General features: G+C 37.1%; 1 protein-coding gene across 5 annotated transcripts in view; it reads right to left on the minus strand.

Moving 5' to 3' along the window:
• Nucleotides 1-189: 189 nt before the first annotated feature.
• LOC139981326 (calcium/calmodulin-dependent protein kinase kinase 1-like) overlaps nucleotides 190-18,949 on the minus strand; it is an 89,710-nt gene continuing 70,950 nt past the window's right edge. For all 5 annotated transcript variants that reach the window (XM_071993656.1, XM_071993655.1, XM_071993657.1 and 2 more), the window contains 9 exons: nucleotides 18,164-18,252; nucleotides 13,876-13,949; nucleotides 12,659-12,838; nucleotides 11,780-11,853; nucleotides 9,826-9,913; nucleotides 7,934-8,062; nucleotides 5,668-5,771; nucleotides 4,366-4,443; nucleotides 190-3,806 (listed from right to left, as the gene is read on the minus strand). In XM_071993656.1, the coding sequence (XP_071849757.1) occupies nucleotides 4,380-4,443; nucleotides 5,668-5,771; nucleotides 7,934-8,062; nucleotides 9,826-9,913; nucleotides 11,780-11,853; nucleotides 12,659-12,838; nucleotides 13,876-13,949; nucleotides 18,164-18,252 (802 nt within the window). In that variant the 3' untranslated portion in view covers nucleotides 190-3,806; nucleotides 4,366-4,379. The remainder of the gene's footprint in view (nucleotides 3,807-4,365; nucleotides 4,444-5,667; nucleotides 5,772-7,933; nucleotides 8,063-9,825; nucleotides 9,914-11,779; nucleotides 11,854-12,658; nucleotides 12,839-13,875; nucleotides 13,950-18,163; nucleotides 18,253-18,949) is intronic.

The following is an 18,949-nucleotide window of genomic DNA, read 5'->3' on the forward strand; positions in this document are numbered from 1 at the left end:
AATAGAAGTAGTGATGTACAAGAATTTAGTGATGTTTGGTCCCTTAAACATGTATGCAGGGAGGTGGATAAAGCAATTCCATCCACCCCCTCTTACACCCCTTGCTATTATCCTAGAAGAAGGATTGGAAAAAAAACAAGTCAAAAGATTTGGCAACTGGAAAGATACAAATACATTAAAAAACAAGCATATTTTTCCTTTTCTTTCAAATATGATATGCAAATACATCAGGAAATTAATTTCACTCTCTACCACCATTTTTGAATTATAGCACACACACACACGTTCACCCTTTTTACAACCAGCGTAAAAAAAAAAGGTAAATTATCGAAACCTGCCATAACCGTAAATCAACAATCTCAACATGCCTCCTCATCCTCATCCATCTGTACAAAATATATATATGTTAATCTACAACGACGGTACGTAACAAAAATCTGATTATATATATCATTGTGGTAAATAATCTCCCCTACCCCCCCCCGAACCTTACCCAAGTATAAACAGATGTGGAAAAAGATACCTTTCTGTCAGTGGAATTTGAAAACACAGAACTGGATCTATTTAGCCCAACAAAAAATAAAATCATTCTATTCTGAAAATGGGTAGGCTCTAGTTAGTCCAAAGGTTTGACTACATGACCATAGCCTCGTGATACGGACACGCAATTTTCCAAAACGGAACCTGAAAATGATATTACAGATAAGAGTGTCTGGTAGTGACATGTTAGTTTACCGAATGAGAGAAGTCATTTAAGGTAAATGGAATAGGATGTTTGTAATTGCACGTTAATTACAATTATTAGAAGTTAGTAACTTGCGTTGGGTTGTAGACCATTTCTGATTAAGCAATACAATTTTGGAATATAATGGAAATATTCCCAGATTAGGCTTAGAAATTCTGTGTAGGGTTACACCCATTCGGCTGATCTATGACTAGAATCCAGAAAAATGTGACTACAAAAATTCATGACATGACTAATCAGTGGACTAATTAATGGTGGACTAATTAATGGTGGACTAATTAGAAACAATTAACATTTCACAGATCTTAAAGTTCGCCGCAATGACTAACATGACAAGTTGAATGTGTGCATTGTTGATAGTCTTAAAATAAAAAAAAATGCCCTGCTGAACGAGAATCATCATTTCTAGAAGACTTGATGTAGTTCTGTTAACAGCTTGTACAATGACAGATTGTACGAGGTATACTTTCTGGGTATGAGGTATCACTTTACATGCACACAGAGAACTCCCTTGATAACACTCGAGTACCTCATCTTTTAAGATACAACCTCACTCATGAAGAAACCAAGTCTCAAGGAGTATCTTTCTATTTACAATACATCTGCTTCCAAGATTCCAAAACTCCAAGATTCCAAAACTAGAAAGAGTATTGGTGTAGAGTGCCAGGAGCCTTAAACTAGCTTCCATTCTGTATTCATATTCCTACTGCATCGTCATAAAACATTTATTGATTAAAAACAAAACTGGAATGAATATCGTTAAAAACGAATCATGTAAAAAAAAAAAAATTCATTATAACACTACCAAATTGGTTACTGACAAGCTGTGAATTGTTCAAGCACCACACAAAAAAAGGGGGTGATTCATTTTGTCACACCATTGATTGTAAAGCGGAAAAATTGCACCAAATATATTCTAATTTTGTGCGTGACAAGACACATACACAGAAGGTAGGAAAAGTATTTTAGATGGACAGTTGTAACAAGCTGCAAGAGCTCTTGGCACTTTTGAAAATTGTCCAAGAACTGTTATGTACGTGAAAACTATCTAGAATTAGTTGGGCTTCAGAATCATATAATGTGCACAAATTGTCGAGAAGTAACGGAATGAATGATAACTAACATACCATATGGCAATGTAACAAGTGTTGTGAACTGTAGTTGATATTGCACATGTACATATAACAACAAGCCTAGCTCCCAAGAGCAGGTGTCAAAAGTTACATTGCACAGGTACATATAACAACATATGCTCCTACAGTGTCCATAACAACAAGCCTAGCTCCCAAGAGCTGTCAAAAGGTATGAACAATAACTAACACACCATGTGAACTATGTTACGTAACAACTTAAGCATCATACAGTTGTCATAACAGTGAGACTGTCCTGGCAGGTATCAAACGAATTACATTGTACATGTAACAACATAAGCTCTTACAGTTTCCATAGCAACATGACTGACTCCCAAGTTCTAGCAGGTGTCAAAAGAATTACATTGCACATGTAGGTATAACAACATATGCTCTTATAGTTTCCATAGCAACAAGGCTGACTCCCAAGTTATAGCAGGTGTCAAAAGAATTACATTGCACATGTAGTTATAACAACATATGCTCTTATAGTATCCATAGCAACAAGACTGACTCCCTAGTTCTATCAGGTGTCAAAAAGTTACATTGCACATGTTCATTTTACAACATACGCTCTTAGTTTCCATAGCAACAAGACTGACTCCCAAGTCCTAGCAGGTGTCAAAAGAATTATATTGCACCTGTACATATGCTGTTACAGTTTGCATATGCTGTTACAGTTTCCATAGCAACAAGATGACTCCCAAGTTCTAGCAGGTGTCAAAGAATTACATTGTACATGTACGTATAACAACATATGCTCTTACAGTGTCCATAGCAACAATACTGACTCCCAAGTCATAGCAGGTGTCAAAAGATAGCACATGTACACATAACAACATATGCTCTTATAGTTTCCATAGCAACAAGGCTGACTCCCAAGTCCTAGCAGGTGTCAAAAGAATTGCATTGCACATGTACATATAACAATATATGCTCTTACAGTTTCCATAGCAACAAGACTGACTCACAAGTTATAGCAGGTGTCAAAAAGTTACATTGCACATGTATACATATAACAGTTTCCATCAGCCAAAAAACCTGTTTAACAGTCACATGTATTCATACCCATCAAGCAATTCACTAAATATTTCACTAAATCTATAACCATCCACTTCTTAATTTTGATCTTGTCATTCTGGGTTTGATCGTACTGTGTTAAAAGTTAAGAAAGCCAAGCAGTATTGGAAACAAGGTGCTACGTCAATTTTGCAAGGAACAGATACTGGTATGTAAAAAATGTCACAATTACGTAAAATTGCATTTGCCAGAAAGAAAGAGAAAAATAATAAAATATGGATGCCAGCTGGAAATGGTAGCCTAACATTATGAGTTGTATATGTGAACCTGAAGAACAAAGGAAATGACACTATCATCAATACATATCATCAATACATAAACAGCTCCCTCTTTCTCTCTCCCACTCTCTAGGTTATTATCATTTTAAAATAAAATTAGTTGGTCAAAAGTTTGAAATAAAAGAAGAAATTGGAATAGCTTTTTTTTCTATTAAAAAAATCTCTAGGATCAAGTAGAAAAATAAATATAGAAAAAGAAAGGAATGCTAAAGACCTCAGGAAAATCATGTCTTTCTTTGTTTTGCTTTTCATAAACGTTGATGATAAAGATTCCTCTAACAGTTGCTGACGTTTTAAAGTTACGTTTTTCTTTCTCGTTATAAAATGAAGCCAAAAAAAAAGAAGAAAAAAACAGTACATTGTTAAAAGCGTTTCAAGATTTTTCCACTGACATGCCAGCTGCTTAAATTTTAACCTGTACTGACGTTTATACAAAATTACAATACTAAATTAAGAGCATAATATCTAAACAGAATTATCTGTGTCTCTCTGATTGGATACACAACTTCCTTAAAGACACACAGCTCACTTTTCATTGGTCCATTCACCATCAAGTATGAATATTCAAAGAATCTGAAAGAAATGCAGACAGATGAAAAACAATGAGCCCCCCAAAAAGTTTCCATCAATTCTGTAAGAGTTGGAACTGTCAATACAGTTATACATTTGTCAGTTGGATCATGTCCCAAAATTTCTCAAAATTGTCATTTGCCTTATTTTTAAGCTCCAATGTAATAAGCAATAGTAGTGGTGCATTCTGTACACCAGGGAAGTCTTATTTTAGTGAGAAAACAACATGCAGAAATTCAAATATTATTAGAGAACAATGTGGTAAAATTTCTGTCGTTGCAAAACAAGGTTGGTTCCTCCTGTTTGATACTGTCACCATAACATATGCTTATCATCATAATTGTCTTAAAACCTTGCTTACAGGCAGATGAAAGAAAAAAAAGTAATATAGATAAATTGTAGACAAAATATTCAAAAGATGTCTACCTGAAAAAGATACATCAGCATAATTGTCCAAAACTCAACTAAAAACCCTAATTCCTCTTTTAAAAACTTTTCCTACAGGCAGATGAAATAAAAAATTTAAAAAAAATGTTTGGACAAATAGTTCAAAAGGGTCTACCTGAAAAAGATACATCACGGGCCAGTATCGAGTGGTTTAATTCCTGTACCATTGGAAGGTCCTCCATTAGAACTATTGCTGTAGAGGAAAGAAATGAAAGTTAAAACACATAAATGACAAGTACAGCTAGGTTTTGTAGCTTTCACTGGACAACCAATTAACACTATTACATCGCCCCGTCCAAATTTAGTCTTACGATTTCTGGCATCGAGACGAACTGCTCCATTTTTATGAGACATTGAAGCCACCGGAGTGACGATTCACAAACAATATAATTTACGACATTAACAAATAAAGACCAAAATATAATATGCCCAATATGCTAGATCCAGATACAACTGCCTTTGGTGTAGCATGGAGCAACTTTATATTTATAAAAAAATAAAAATCACAAATATAAATATAAATATAAATAAATAAACCGAAAAAAATAAAATAAAATAAAAACTATATATTTGACAGCCCTAGATGCTCAGACATGGTACTCTGGGGCTCTTTCTCTCTAAAGCCCCAATCAAAGACAGCATTTTGTATGAATTTCCATTTTGTTGGGTATAGGGAGAAAACTTCAAGAACTGTACCGAACAGTATTTAAGACGATCAAAAAGGCATAAAATTGTCTGTTTTTTTTTCAAACTTTGTTTCAGCCAAAGGTAGTCAAATTTTTGGGCAGTCCTTCAGCAGGGCCCCAGAGAGTGCAGCCCTGGGAGTTTTACATGGTCACTGACAATTGCTATGAATGTATACTGATGGCAAACTAGATATGTGACTAGATATGTGACTAGATTTTATGTGACTAGATATGTGACTAGATTTTATTTCACCATAGAGAGGGCAGCCCTGGGAGGTTTACACTGTCACTTATGACTGCTATGAATGTACACTGAAGGCCAGCTAGATATGTGACTAGATTTTATTTCACCATAGAGAGTGCAGCCCTGGGAGTTTTACACTGTCACTTATAACTGCTATGAATGTACACTGAAGGCCAGCTAGATATGTGACTAGATTTTATTTCACCATAGAGAGTGCAGCCCTGGGAGTTTTACACTGTCACTTATAACTGCTATGAATGTACACTAAAGGCCAGCTAGATATGTGACTATCTGTTAAAAAAAACAAAAACAGGTGCTTTGAGCAACCAAAACATCTATTGTGGACGCCAATGGAATCCTCAGCAACAGAAGATTTCTTATCTCACCTTTTTTTCCCTTTTATTTTTTTTATTTATTTTTTTATATATTTTTTTTCCTTTCGATATATATTTTTTTTCCTAGTCAGCTTTTGCAGAGTAAATCTCACCTTCCTGGGATAGGTGCCAAGAGCACTCGTTTCTGTTTACTTCCGTTACTTTTGCTGAAAGGGTTACTGAAAGAACCGCCTTTGAGCATGCTCTTCACCAAGATCTGAGGAATCAAAATGAGGAAAGATGCAACTATTTTGAAGAGATTTACAGGAAAGGCAAAAAAAAAAAAAACAGTTGATTTTACGGGAAAAAAAGGTTAGATGAAACGGATTATTAATTAAATCTGTAACATGCGGTTGTCCAACGTCCACAACAGTCCTCTCACATTAATGATTTTAAATACCCTCTTTTTCAAACCCTCTTTTTCAAATACCCTCTTTTTAACAATATGCCTTATTCTGCTATTTGGCAACACTGCAATCTCTTGTATAGAGCTTTACTAACATCTCAAACAAAGCCAGAAAAATAGCATCATTTTGTTCAGTTGATACAATATTGCTACCAAATTTGAAGTGAATGATGGAGGGATTGATCACACATTTAGTAGCAATATACCTATAAAAGATAAGTAGTGTTACATAATAATATATTACATACTAATATAACATAGCTTTCTATCCAAGTATTGGTCGTCCTCAGATTGTTACCAAACCTAAGGTATATAAATGCAGGATAACATTACAATTGACCAAATTAAGAATTCCTCTCGGACTTTCTTTGGTGAATTAATGTTAATATAGCAGGTATTTAAATGAATAAATTCAATTTGAAAAGAAAATTTTAAAAATTCCTCTATTGGAATAAAACATGAAATTTTTGTAAATGAGATGGATTCTGATTGGAGGAATAGTTATGACAAAGGATGAAACCATGTAGCACAATTAACTCTAGAACTCGTTTTACAGGTAGATGACACAAGACACCACCACCCCTTCCATTCCAGTGAGACAACATGGGCAATACCCATCTCTGTTTGAAACCAGGATAATTCTCAAAAAAAAAATCTTTGGAATTTGGAATTAAATGTCACTGTTGTAAAGTTTGATGACTTGTATTGTAATGGAATTTTAGTAATGAAAGAAAAAAGGAACAATCACCAAAAATCAACAAAGGGTCAATGACACCGGCCACCTCCAATTTCACTGAGGCAACTGACCCTCCAATTTCACTTAGACAACAGACCCCTCCAATTTCACTGAGACACCCGGGCCCCTCCAATTTCACCCAGACACCAGACCCCTCCAATTTCTCTGAGACACCAGACCCCTCCAATTTCACTCAGACACCAGACCCCTTCAATTTCACTGAGACACCAGACCCCTCCAATTTCTCTGAGACACCAGACCCCTCCAATTTCACTCAGACACCAGACCCCTCCAATTCCACTGAGACACCAGACCCCTCCAATCTCACTGAGACACCAGGCCCCTCCAAATTCACTCAGACGACAGACCCCTCTAATTTCACCCAGACACCAGACCCCTCCAATTTCACTGCGACACAACACCCCTCCAATTCACTGAGACACCAGACCCCTCCAATTTACTGAGACACCAGACCCCTCCAATTTCTCTGAGACACCAGACCCCTCCAATTTCACTGAGACACCAGACCCTCCAATTTCTCTGACACCAGACCCATCCAATCTCACTGAGACACCAGGCCCCTCCAAATTCACTCAGACGACAGACCCCTCTAATTTCACCCAGACACCAGACCCCTCCAATTTCACTGCGACACAACACCCCTCCAATTCACTGAGACACCAGACCCCTCCAATTTACTGAGACACCAGACCCCTCCAATTGCACTTAGACACCAGACCCCTCCAATTTCTCTGAGACACCAGACCCCTCCAATTTCTCTGAGACACCAGACCCCTCCAATTTCTCTGACACACCAGACCCATCCAATTTCACTGAGACACCAGACCCATCCAATTTCTCTGAGACACCAGACCCCTCCAATTGCACTTAGACACCAGACCCTTCCAATTTCTCTGAGACACCAGACCCCTCCAATTTCTCTGAGACACCAGACCCCTCCAATTTCTCTGACACACCAGACCCATCCAATTTCACTGAGACACCAGACCCATCCAATTTCTCTGAGACAACAGACCCCTCCTATTTCACTGAGACACCAGACTCCTGCAATTTCAATGAGACACCAGACCCCTCGAATTCACTGAGACACCAGACCCCTCCAATTTAACTCAGACACCGGACCCCTGCAATTTCACTGCGACACCACGTGGAGACACAATCCTAGCTTGGCTCAGTCAAGGTTCATCTTACAGAGTGATAAGTGTCAGCTACTTACCAGTGTTTCTATTTTAGGTAACCTCTTAATACAGGAATCGATCTCATCTTGAGATACTTCTACCAAGGTGCAGTTCTCTTCTTCTGTGGGCAGTGGTTCCTCCCCTTCTCTCGTGATCCAGTTGTGCTCCTGGTGGAGATGAAAACAGGTAAAATTTACGTCATGAATAAACCAGTAATGTGTCTGTGTTCTCATCAGCCAGTTGGGACAATTTCCTAATGCTATTACCTCTCTGAACTTTCCTCCCTCATATCATGCTTCAAGCACTCATATTGACAGTTCAAACAGTTCCTAACCCTTCACCTGATTATAATGCTAATACCACTCTATACTGTCCTCATATATCATGGTTCAAAGCACTCATTCTGACAGTACGAACAGCTCCGAACCTTTCTCTGATTCTAATGATAATACCACTATATACTCTCATCCCATATCATGCTTCAAAGCACTCATTCTGACAGTACGAACAGCTCCGAACCTTTCCCTGATTCTAATAATAATACCACTCTATACTGTCCTCATATATCATGGTTCAAAGCACTTCACTGGACAGTTTGAACGGTTCCTAACCTTTATCTTATAGAAACATGATATTCATACTGCTCATACTGACACTACGAGTGCTTTGAAAGCAAGACGTGACAGTACAGTATAGCAATGAATTGTCCCAAATCGGTGGCACTCATATAAAAGCAGGGTTCGGAGTACTTGTGGATTTGCACTTGCAATAGTACTTGAGGCATTTTGAAATCTAATATAGATAATAATGCGAGATTTTAAATACTTGTACTAATGGTTACGGACTGATACAGAGCCGTAGACCAGATGTGACCAGGAAGAGAGAGAGCTAGTACACTGTTTAAGCTTGACACTAGACTTGGGAAGTACTCACTCCTGACTGTACTCATATTGCTCTCATGGACTTGTTCTCATACTCAGAACATTTTGTAAATCAAGTACAGACAGGATACCAATACAAGATTGAGTACTCACAGAATAGTGTATTCATACTCATAACACAGGGAATTCTAATTATACTCATACTGCAAGTAATATGAATTACCAAGATGCTTGGTTTTAGATACACAGGTGCAGAAGTTATGTTCCCAAGCAGTAAATCGTGAGTCTATTCTACAACCGGTACTCAAACTAATCCTGTTTAAAATGGCTGGTTGCCCAAGACATGGCTTTGTACTCGTTATCATACAGTTTTTTGGAAATTGTTTAATTCATACAACAGCGAATTTTTCAAGTGAAAATGGTAAACAGTGTCTCACGATTGTACTCCTAATCTGGAATTTTGATTGAGTACTCATTAGCAGTACTCGTTAAATGTTATGCAGTCCTGAAATGTACTGGCTCATCCAGTTAGCTCACCTTTCCAGATACTTGGGTTAATGGGTACTGTAGATATTTCACATACTTACTCATTCTGAGACTTTACACCATTTAATATTATATTACAACTTGATGGTTTTGTTGGGTAAATGGAGTTATGTATGCAGTATGTAGTTGTACAGAACTGTTATGCCATGCAATACCGATATCAAAGTAAATACAACATCAACATAACATTATCGATACATTGATACAATGTTAGGCATATGAGCAGCAAGTTGGACTACAAGACAGAAACTACTACTCCTGTCTTAACTATGCCTTATGAAAACAATTTAAACACTTGAAGAGAAGAAAATTACAAGCAAATTTTGTTTCTATTACGGCATTTACACTGTGGCCAAATGTCATCGACACAATTTCTTAGACAAGACTAACATTTAAGGAAATATTTGGTTTTGACAAGAGTCAAGGGCAAATCCCAGTTTCAATAGTTGTTATTTCTAATAATGAATATTCATGAAACACTGAAAAGGTCAAAGTTCACTGACCTTCAATTCTGGTATAGTGATCCTACTCTGGGGATCCTTCTCCAACGTTCTGATGAGTATATCTTTCACATCATCTGAGATGCGATTGCTGTCACGAGAGGTGAAAAAAAGAAGATTAAACAGTTATTTATTATTTATTTACCAAATTTATACAGCGCTCTTTTCATGCTAAAGCATGTTCAAGAGCGCTTTACAATGACAACAAAATGACAAAACCCTTAAAATATGAATATGAATAAAAAAATTGCCACAGCTTAAATAATAATATAAAATATATAAACGAAGGAATAATTTTAAAAATAATATAGATTTACAGTTCTGTCGAATCAGGCATGTGAGAAAATATCTAGAAAAATCCAGGACATAATTAACATCCAAAATGAAGAATAACTGTGATGAAAATATCTAGTTAAAAAAAAAGGGCTTGTTTATTTGTTTCCATTTCATCCTTCAAAAATTAAATACAAAATGAGTTGAAGAATTATAGTTTAATGCTTCATAGAAGAGAACCGTTCTACTTGGTGTAAATGTGGTGTTGACTGTTTTAATTTGCAATTGTGCCCCCCTTTAATGTTGACTGGGAAACTTGCTACATGTCCTCCAGGTTAGGTAGAATTTAAGATGAAATTAATCTGACTTCAACACTACTTGCTGAAAACATTTTGTAAGAAATTATCATATTAGGCCAATGCTAAGCAGTGATGTGTCATTCAGACAAACCAATGGTGGAGACTCAAAATGGCAACCAAGTTTTCACCCTGATGTCCGAGACTAATGACCATATCAAATAAATCAGCTTTCATCATTAGAATCTGAATCCTGTCCATCTACTTATCATCTCAGTCCCTAACTGCGACACTTGGAGCCTGGTTGTTAGAAATTGTTGCCTCAATTTTTCATTTCTCATATTTCTTTTGAATAACTTACACTCTGTTTTTAGTCACACTGTGTCAGTTCTAGCACGACCTTTTCATAACTTTGATGGTTATTTTCATAGTTTTAATAGTTGGCATTAGCAAGTACCATTCATTTCTTTGTTGCAGCAGTCGCTCAAGTGGGGAGCCTTTGGATCAAAGCTGTCACGATTGTGTTGCGTTGTTGTTGTGTCACAATTGTGTTGCGTTGTGTGGTGTTGTTGTGTCACAATTGTGTTGTGTTGACACCTTATAATAGCTTGGCTGACTAGTTTATCCAGAAGTGCATACTCAACAAGTTTCTTAAAGAGCTTCCAAATGTATAAAGGGGGGGTGGGCAAATTTGTGAAGAAAAAAACATTTATTGGCAGGGAGAATAACCAACCTTTGTATTTGACAAAAACCAGCAATTTTAATATAAAAAATTCTTTAGAAGCTATGGCAATCTCTCTCTGACATTTTTTATTTTGAACTTTTCTTGTGTGATTCCTTTTTTTCCAGCCACATTTTTCCTGTTACTAACTTTCATTCCTTTTTCCATTTATTGCTATTATTATTATTATGTTACCTTCAGGATATTTCTTAACTAAATCTCAGAAATTTATTCATTAACTGTGAAATATTATTGACTGACATAATTTGCCCTCCTTTTTCTCTAACCACCCCCCCCCCCATCCCTCCAACACCCCACCACCCTTCTCCCCTTTCTAAAACATAAATTTACTAGCATACAAAACTTCAATGTTTTACTTCCACACGGCTATCACTAATCCTTTCCATGTTTTTTTTCCAGATTTTCAATTACCAGAATGATACCGAACCTTATTATCTTCAAATTCTTCTCATTTTCAAAGTAACATCTAGCATACATTCATCTTCTGGGCAAGTTTCACATCGCAACTTAGGAATCAAATTTCGGTAGACAATTTTCTCTGATATTAATCTTCCGACCCCCAGGGGGACGGGGACAAAAACATAAGAAAATGCATGAGGCAGTGTTACAGATGACAATAAAAGATTTTGAAAAAATTGGGTCTTACTTTTCTGGAAATACGACTGTTTGAGATTTGATCTTCGTGTGAAGTCCCATAATGAATTCGTCTTCGAAAGGCACCTACAGAGATGAACGAACAGCAAAGAAAAATTATTGTCTATGATCGCTACAAAATGATAGAACTATTAAGTGAGTTACCTTGTAACACTGACTGTATCTCTCAGAGTGGGGAGGGAGGTGGGGGGACCTTTGAATTAACTCTGTTGAAATATATGTATCATCTATGTAGGGAGCACAGGTTGGGGATAACAACTTTGGCACAAATATAGTCTTGATTTTACTTTCAAATAGAAACAAAAGTAGTATAATGTTTATAATTTACGGATAATTCAAGAACGGGGGTTATGGGGGTGGGGGGGTGTCTTGTCGGGGAAGGAAACCGAAAAGATTGTTGATTTCTTTAAAAGACAAGGTGTGCATGTTTATTTCTTTGTGGTTGTTGGGAGTGGGGAACTCTACCTGCCCTTTTTCCTTCAGCCACCCAACAAACTGTATCAAGTCAGACAATAAACATAACATTGATCACAGACTTTTTAAACAAAATTTTGGAGGATGAATATGTTGATTGGGTGTACCTCATAGATATCATTTTATTTTTCTTGATTTCTACAGTCAAGGTACTTTCCTGCAAAACAAATGCCATCATATTTCAACAACAAAAACATACTTCCTCTAAGAAGGCACAACGTAACCTGCCAATAGTCTGCATGTGTAAGGTGAAATAAAAACAATTAAGTATTTGAAATCACCTCAACTTTATTTTATTTACAAATCCCAGGTGCAAAAGTTTATTCTAACCGTCCGTTCGCGAACGGAACGAACAAAAACGACAAAAAAAAAAAGTTTTTTTTCCCCTCAGGATTACCTTTCCGAACAGGAAACAAAAGAGAGTGATTCCCATGGCCCACACGTCTAGAGCTTTGCCTCCATACTTGTCCGTGGTCTCGTTCAGCGTTTCCGGGGCCATGAACGCCGGGGTCCCGACCGTATCTGATAGCATTGCGTCGTAGCCCTCAAAACTGTCGCAAACACCGAGGTCAGCAATCTACAAAGAGAGAGAGAAAAATTTTAATAATTAGAGAGAGCATATCGTTTACAGATGCAGGAAGTTTGCAATCTAAAGTTCTGGTTTTTATTATTATTTTAGGTTTACAATCTTGTACAGGGCCAAGGCCCTTTCACACGACTTTAACAACTTAACCCTGGTCATTGGTAACTTGTCACACCTACACACCAAAGTGTGCACAATTCAAACAATCTCTCCTGGGCACCACAACCACGTGTCCCCCGGGGGACTTCCCATAGGGTGCAGCCACAAACCAGCGCACGCAACTATATTTACAAGTTACCTCGCAAGTACCCATTTATACACCTGGATGAAGAGAGGCAATGGAGATAAAGCTTCTTGCCCAAGGACACAACGAACCTGTAATCCTTAGATCACAAGTCCACTGCCTTAACCACTTGACCACAACGCAGGTTTTAGGTTAAAAGGAGAATACAAGGTTTCAAATTAGAGATTATATTCAGTTGCAGCTGGTATTACCTAAAACAGTACATAACATTTATAAGTTCTTGTTAATACATTCACACCTCTCTCTCTCTGCATAAAATGTAACCTCTATGATATTTAACTAATGAGACATATACCCATTGTAAACACCATCATTAATCTATATCGTAGAGATTAATTAATGTGAAGAACAATCCTGCAGGCAGCTAACTTTCAACCATCAAAACCTATCTCCTTGAAGAAATGCTAATATCAACGGGAACTTTCTAAATGCCGAGACAAAATAATTTCAGCTGTCTAGACAAGCATACTTTAACACGTTTAGAAGAGATGAATTTGGGGGCAATATCGACGACTGTCAACTTAACACGAATTTAACATACTCGAAACACATTTGTTAAATGACTGCCACAGTTTGAAACGTTAATACCAAAGTCCTATTTTTCGCCGTATGCAGACGGACGGACGGACGGACAGCGTGACGTGAAGGAAAGTCCGTCTCTCTCTTCTCTGTCTAAGATTTTCTTTCGATACTGTTTACGTCCTTGAGATATCTGAGCCGATCTTACCTTTACATGGCCGTCCTCGGCGAGCAGGAGATTCGACGGTTTGATATCTCGATGCACGATCTTCTGGTAATGTACTGGAGAGAAATCAGTCGTGAAAACAAAATGTCAGTGATGCATGAAATTGCATGAGGCCCTGGGAAAACGAAAAACATACACACACATGCACGCATACACACATACAGCCTTTTTTCTTTTCTTTGTCTTCTTCCTGTTTAGCATTAGATTCAGAATTTTTCAGATAACATCCAATTTCCATCCGATTCCATCAGAGAGCAAAAAGAGAGACGGCATTACTTGCATCGATGACGACGAGGATAGAAAAAGACACAAATTTCCATCGAGGGATCAGAAATATTCCAAGGTTTTCTGGGAATGGATGAATCTTCTTGAATCTACTGAAGGACATCACAGAGGAACGAGGGACGTCCCTGGATGTCGGGAAACCTTGAATATTCTCTTTGGGAAATACAAGAACTTTTTGGCCAGAAATTTCACCTTTTTTTTTTAATTGAAATATTAAAGTCTTGTAAATAAATGTTTTTGCAGTGTGACAAGTTTTTCAAGTTTATCTTCATGGATTTAAAGGCAAAGTTATTAATAGTAAAACAGGACTTGTGAACAAATTGGAATAAGATAACAAAAAAATATATAAATAAATTGGAAAATACCGGCTAGAATAAGGACTTAAATTATCAGTGATGTCAACCATGGGAACAAATCCAAATACCATCCAAAATAAAATAATTGTGTGCTGGTTTAAGAGTCTGTCAATAATGATAATTTTTGCCATCCCTCACACTTTCCTGATACAAGTTTTATTAATACAGACCTGGTTATACAATCTAGTTTTACATAAGTGAATCATTTCAAATGCATTTTACAAAAAAAGGCCGGGTGGGTGTCTCGCAACGGAAGAATAATAATTATTTATGAATAGACTGAAATGCTTCAACATTTTTCAAAGGTATTTTTAGTAAGACCTGACTGCAAACATTACCTATAAATAGACTGAAATTGATAAAGCATCAAATCCAACTTTCGACACAGACAAAACTGCGACGGTTGCATTTCTACCTCAGATCTGGTGCATTCAGAATATTCCTGGAAGTGAGGTACTCGCATTAGTGTCAAAGCAAAAATTCATTGGCATTATTTCAGTTCTCAGCAAGGTTTTTTAGAGTTCAATTGAAATTTGATGCATTTTCCATGTAGGCTGCATATATGCAATTTGTACGGACATATCATATTATTTCTTCGTCACTGACAGATTCAACTAAGAATATTGTACTAACGCTATACAGTTTGATGTACTGTACGACCGCACATTCAGCGACTTTGGAAGGGTTGTAAATAAACGTTAATTGTCACTTTGATTCCTCTTCGCCTGACATTTACCATATCTGTGGACTAATTGGATCGCCATCTACCCGTGGAAATTTACCTCATCCGAGTGTCAGCAATGACACCTTAACATGACTTTAATAACAGACTCTCAAAAGACTACTATTTACGACTAGGTTGCCTTCTCTTCCCGTTTATGGTAAACAAAACCCATTCTTTCATTTCCAAAGACGAATCTTATCTTTAAGAAGAAAAATAAAGACTACCAAATTTAATTTGGTCGTAATCCGATTGATTTTCAGCTACGAGGGTATATTAAAGACAAGCTAAAGATAACAAAATCTTCCCTTACTGGTCAACAAATTTTGGTTTCATTACACTCATGTTAGTTTCCATTTAAAACAAATATCTCGATACTTATTGACAAGTTGTTATTGTTTACTTTACACCTGCTCCCCCCCCCCCTCCTCATCTTCCATCTCACAAAGGGTGGTTCGATAAATCACCTCCGATTCAACCTGAGGAGATTACAAACTCTCTTCATGTCGTCTAATAGATCTCTTCCTGATTATTCCACAAATCATGCGGAACAGACTTTCCGTGGCTTAAGGGAGAAAAAAAGAAGACTTCTTCTCTTTGGACCAAAAAAGTTTGTGTGAAATTGTCTTTAAATAGAATCGGAAACTTGATATCCCTGTAAGAGGGCATTAAAGACCAAATATGGAGGCAATTTTTTTTGTTGAGATTTTCCATTAATTTAGGAGTTTACATACCCATAATCAACATGTGTAAAAAATAATCTTCGAAAACCGACTATAACCCATCAAAAACGACCACGAAAATGGACATTTTGGGTAATCACGTGACATGAACCTCTGGAATGTCTGAAAACAGAGATTGACCCAAAGAAGCCTCTGGTCACCGTGTGACGTCAAAGTTTGTATACCGCGAAAATCAAACGCTGATATAGGCACTGTTTGTACACAGATAGCGAACAATTGTACTGTTTTTGACTTCCAATTTCGAGCGTTTGAAAAGCTGTTAGCTTAAAACAAGAACACATGAAGGTTAACAACAAGTTTTAAGACAATTATAAGCAGAAATTTTAGTTAAATTGCTTATTTTATTAGCAAAATTTCCACTCAAATGGAGGCATCTTTTACATAGCGTAGCGTCAATAGGTCCGTACGGTACAATATACTTACATAGTACTTACTCGTTTTAATATCCAAAAGTATACAAACACAGAAAAAGTATCCTGTCAATAAACAAATTTAGCAGTGAATATCCTAATCCACGTTTCTTGTTCAATCCTGGGCGAAAAACTACCGTGAGTCTGTGTAATTCCATAGAGTTAGGTCTAGTTGAAACAGGCCTTGACCAGTACTAACATCCCACAATCACAAGACAGTCACTAACGAAATAAAACGTCCGATCGCTACATACTACCGTTTTTATGCAACTCCTTGGCCCATGTAGATGTCGGAATAAACAGAACGGACAATATTACACATGTATCACGAACTCACGATACTGGAATACAACAAATGAAATAGATAAATCCTAACATGGCTATTTACACATGCTGTGAGCCAACGCTGGCGAGAGTTGTACCTAACTACCGTACATGTACTAACAATGCTATACCCTTGGCACGGTATATATATATACGGTCATCTCTTACAGTAAATATATTACTGTCAATTGCGTGATATAATGTTACATGTAAGGACGTCCAGGGCGTGTTTACGGTCAATTTCACATTAGCTATGTCCGACCATGGTCCGACACAGCTATCGACAGTATATAATTTTCACAGAATGAGACATTTGCAGCATACACAGAAGCAGGGTCATGCATGTGGACTCATGGGCATGAGATACTCCGGGTGCTGAAAAATCTTTCCGCGTGGATCTAAAAAAATTGATCCAAAGTCTACGCCGTTTTACGTCGGTTCTTTTACTCGGAAATCTAAAAAAGCTGATGCTTTTGTTGGATGAGGTATAACTGCAACCTCCAACAACACAGAATTGTGACATTTTGAGGAAAAAGGAGTAATATCGTTGATGTTTTTGGCAGCTCAAGTATACGACTTTACACACTAAAAGTATAGTTGTGAGTGAGGTATACAAACGTTGACGTCACATGGTCACCTGATGTCTTAGGAATGTTTCAGGAATGTCTGAAATAGAAGCTGACTTTTCGTCCCATTTTTCACTTATTTAACGTCCGAAATTGGTAAAGTTAATTACAGCAATGTAATTGGAGTCAGTTAAGGATTACATACATGAAAAATGGTGGGATTCTATGTTCATCGAAAAGTCTCCATAGTTGGTCTTTAAGCAGATATATAAAAAGGGAAAACGCTGTCTTTAGGTGATATAAACTGCCGGCAGGTAAGTTAAATAGAACATTAAGGAACCTGATAATGGCAGGGGGGACGACTTTCGATGGATGAACATGCCGGAAGTAAAAAAAAAAAAAAAAATTGGGAATGCAAACGTTTTCTCAAGCTAATGTGCAACGCTTGCAGCTTGTTAAGGGCGAGAATCGGAGAGAGAGAGAGAGAGAGAGAGAGAGAGAGCAGAATCTGATCTAGGCAGAATTCTAACAGAAGTGATTAAGATTTTATAATAGTTACCAGAAAGCTTGAGATGTTAATGAAATTGCTGTTGATGAGTGTCTCCACAGCAGAGCCTGCATTATTTATATAAAATGGTTCATTTCTTTCCCCAAAATATGTAAATTAAATGCTAAGTTTGGAGAATAATTTAACGCACACACACTTGCAAAAAAAATGCACACACTTAGCTGTAGTCCCCTGTAAATGCAACAAAGAGATGTTAATGTCATAGCAGTACCTCCTCCTCCTCTCCCTTTAACCTTGGTCCTCCCCCTCCGCCTCCCCCTCCCTCATCCCCACCAAACTGCTGACTATGATACTCACAGTATTCTATTCCTAGCAGCATATCTCGAAAGTAACACCAAGCCAGCTCTTCTGTAAGAGGCTTGTCTGCTGGGACCTCTAAAACTGGTCTGAAAAAAATAAAAGAAATAAATAGATACAAAGGATTCATTAATTATTATTCCAGTAAATCACTACAAAAAAAGTCACATCTGTAACAAATTGCCAATTAGAAATATTTTAAATTAATTAATAGAAGAAATAAAAATAAATTACATTTCCCGTCTGCGTGAATTCAATTAGAGATGTACGTCAAACAAATAAAACTTTATACACACTTTGCAATTCATACATTCTATGAAGTGAATGGGAGGCCTGACTGGTTAGTTTTTCCCTTCTCGGTGAAATATCTTTGAATAATTAACATTGGAATGGCACCTGCTTTGCTCTGTACTAGAATTAATATCAACCAATTTTATGAGCAGATATCAATATGTAATGGTACTACTGTATATAAATTGAAAAATGTGGTCAAAAGGGTGAAAGAAGATGAAATCTTCTGTTTACAGAGGGAGTGTCTGAATACACAGAAGATGACATGTACAGTAACTCGCATAAGGTGGTGTCTTGATGGACAGATGTATATGAAAGGAATGGGAGAGGGTTGGGGAGGAGGGAAAAGGGGGTGGTGGCAAGAAGGGGGTCCAAGTGAGAATGTTGGCATTTAGTAGAAACTACTGATAGTCCAAACAGGCCTGTAGCCTAGGGTACATGTTAGAGGTGTTCCATGCATTTAAGGAGAGGCAGAATTAATACTTGTTCCCTCAA

This window comes from Apostichopus japonicus, chromosome 15, assembly GCF_037975245.1.
Source record: "Apostichopus japonicus isolate 1M-3 chromosome 15, ASM3797524v1, whole genome shotgun sequence".
Taxonomy (NCBI): Eukaryota; Metazoa; Echinodermata; class Holothuroidea; order Aspidochirotida; family Stichopodidae; genus Apostichopus; species Apostichopus japonicus.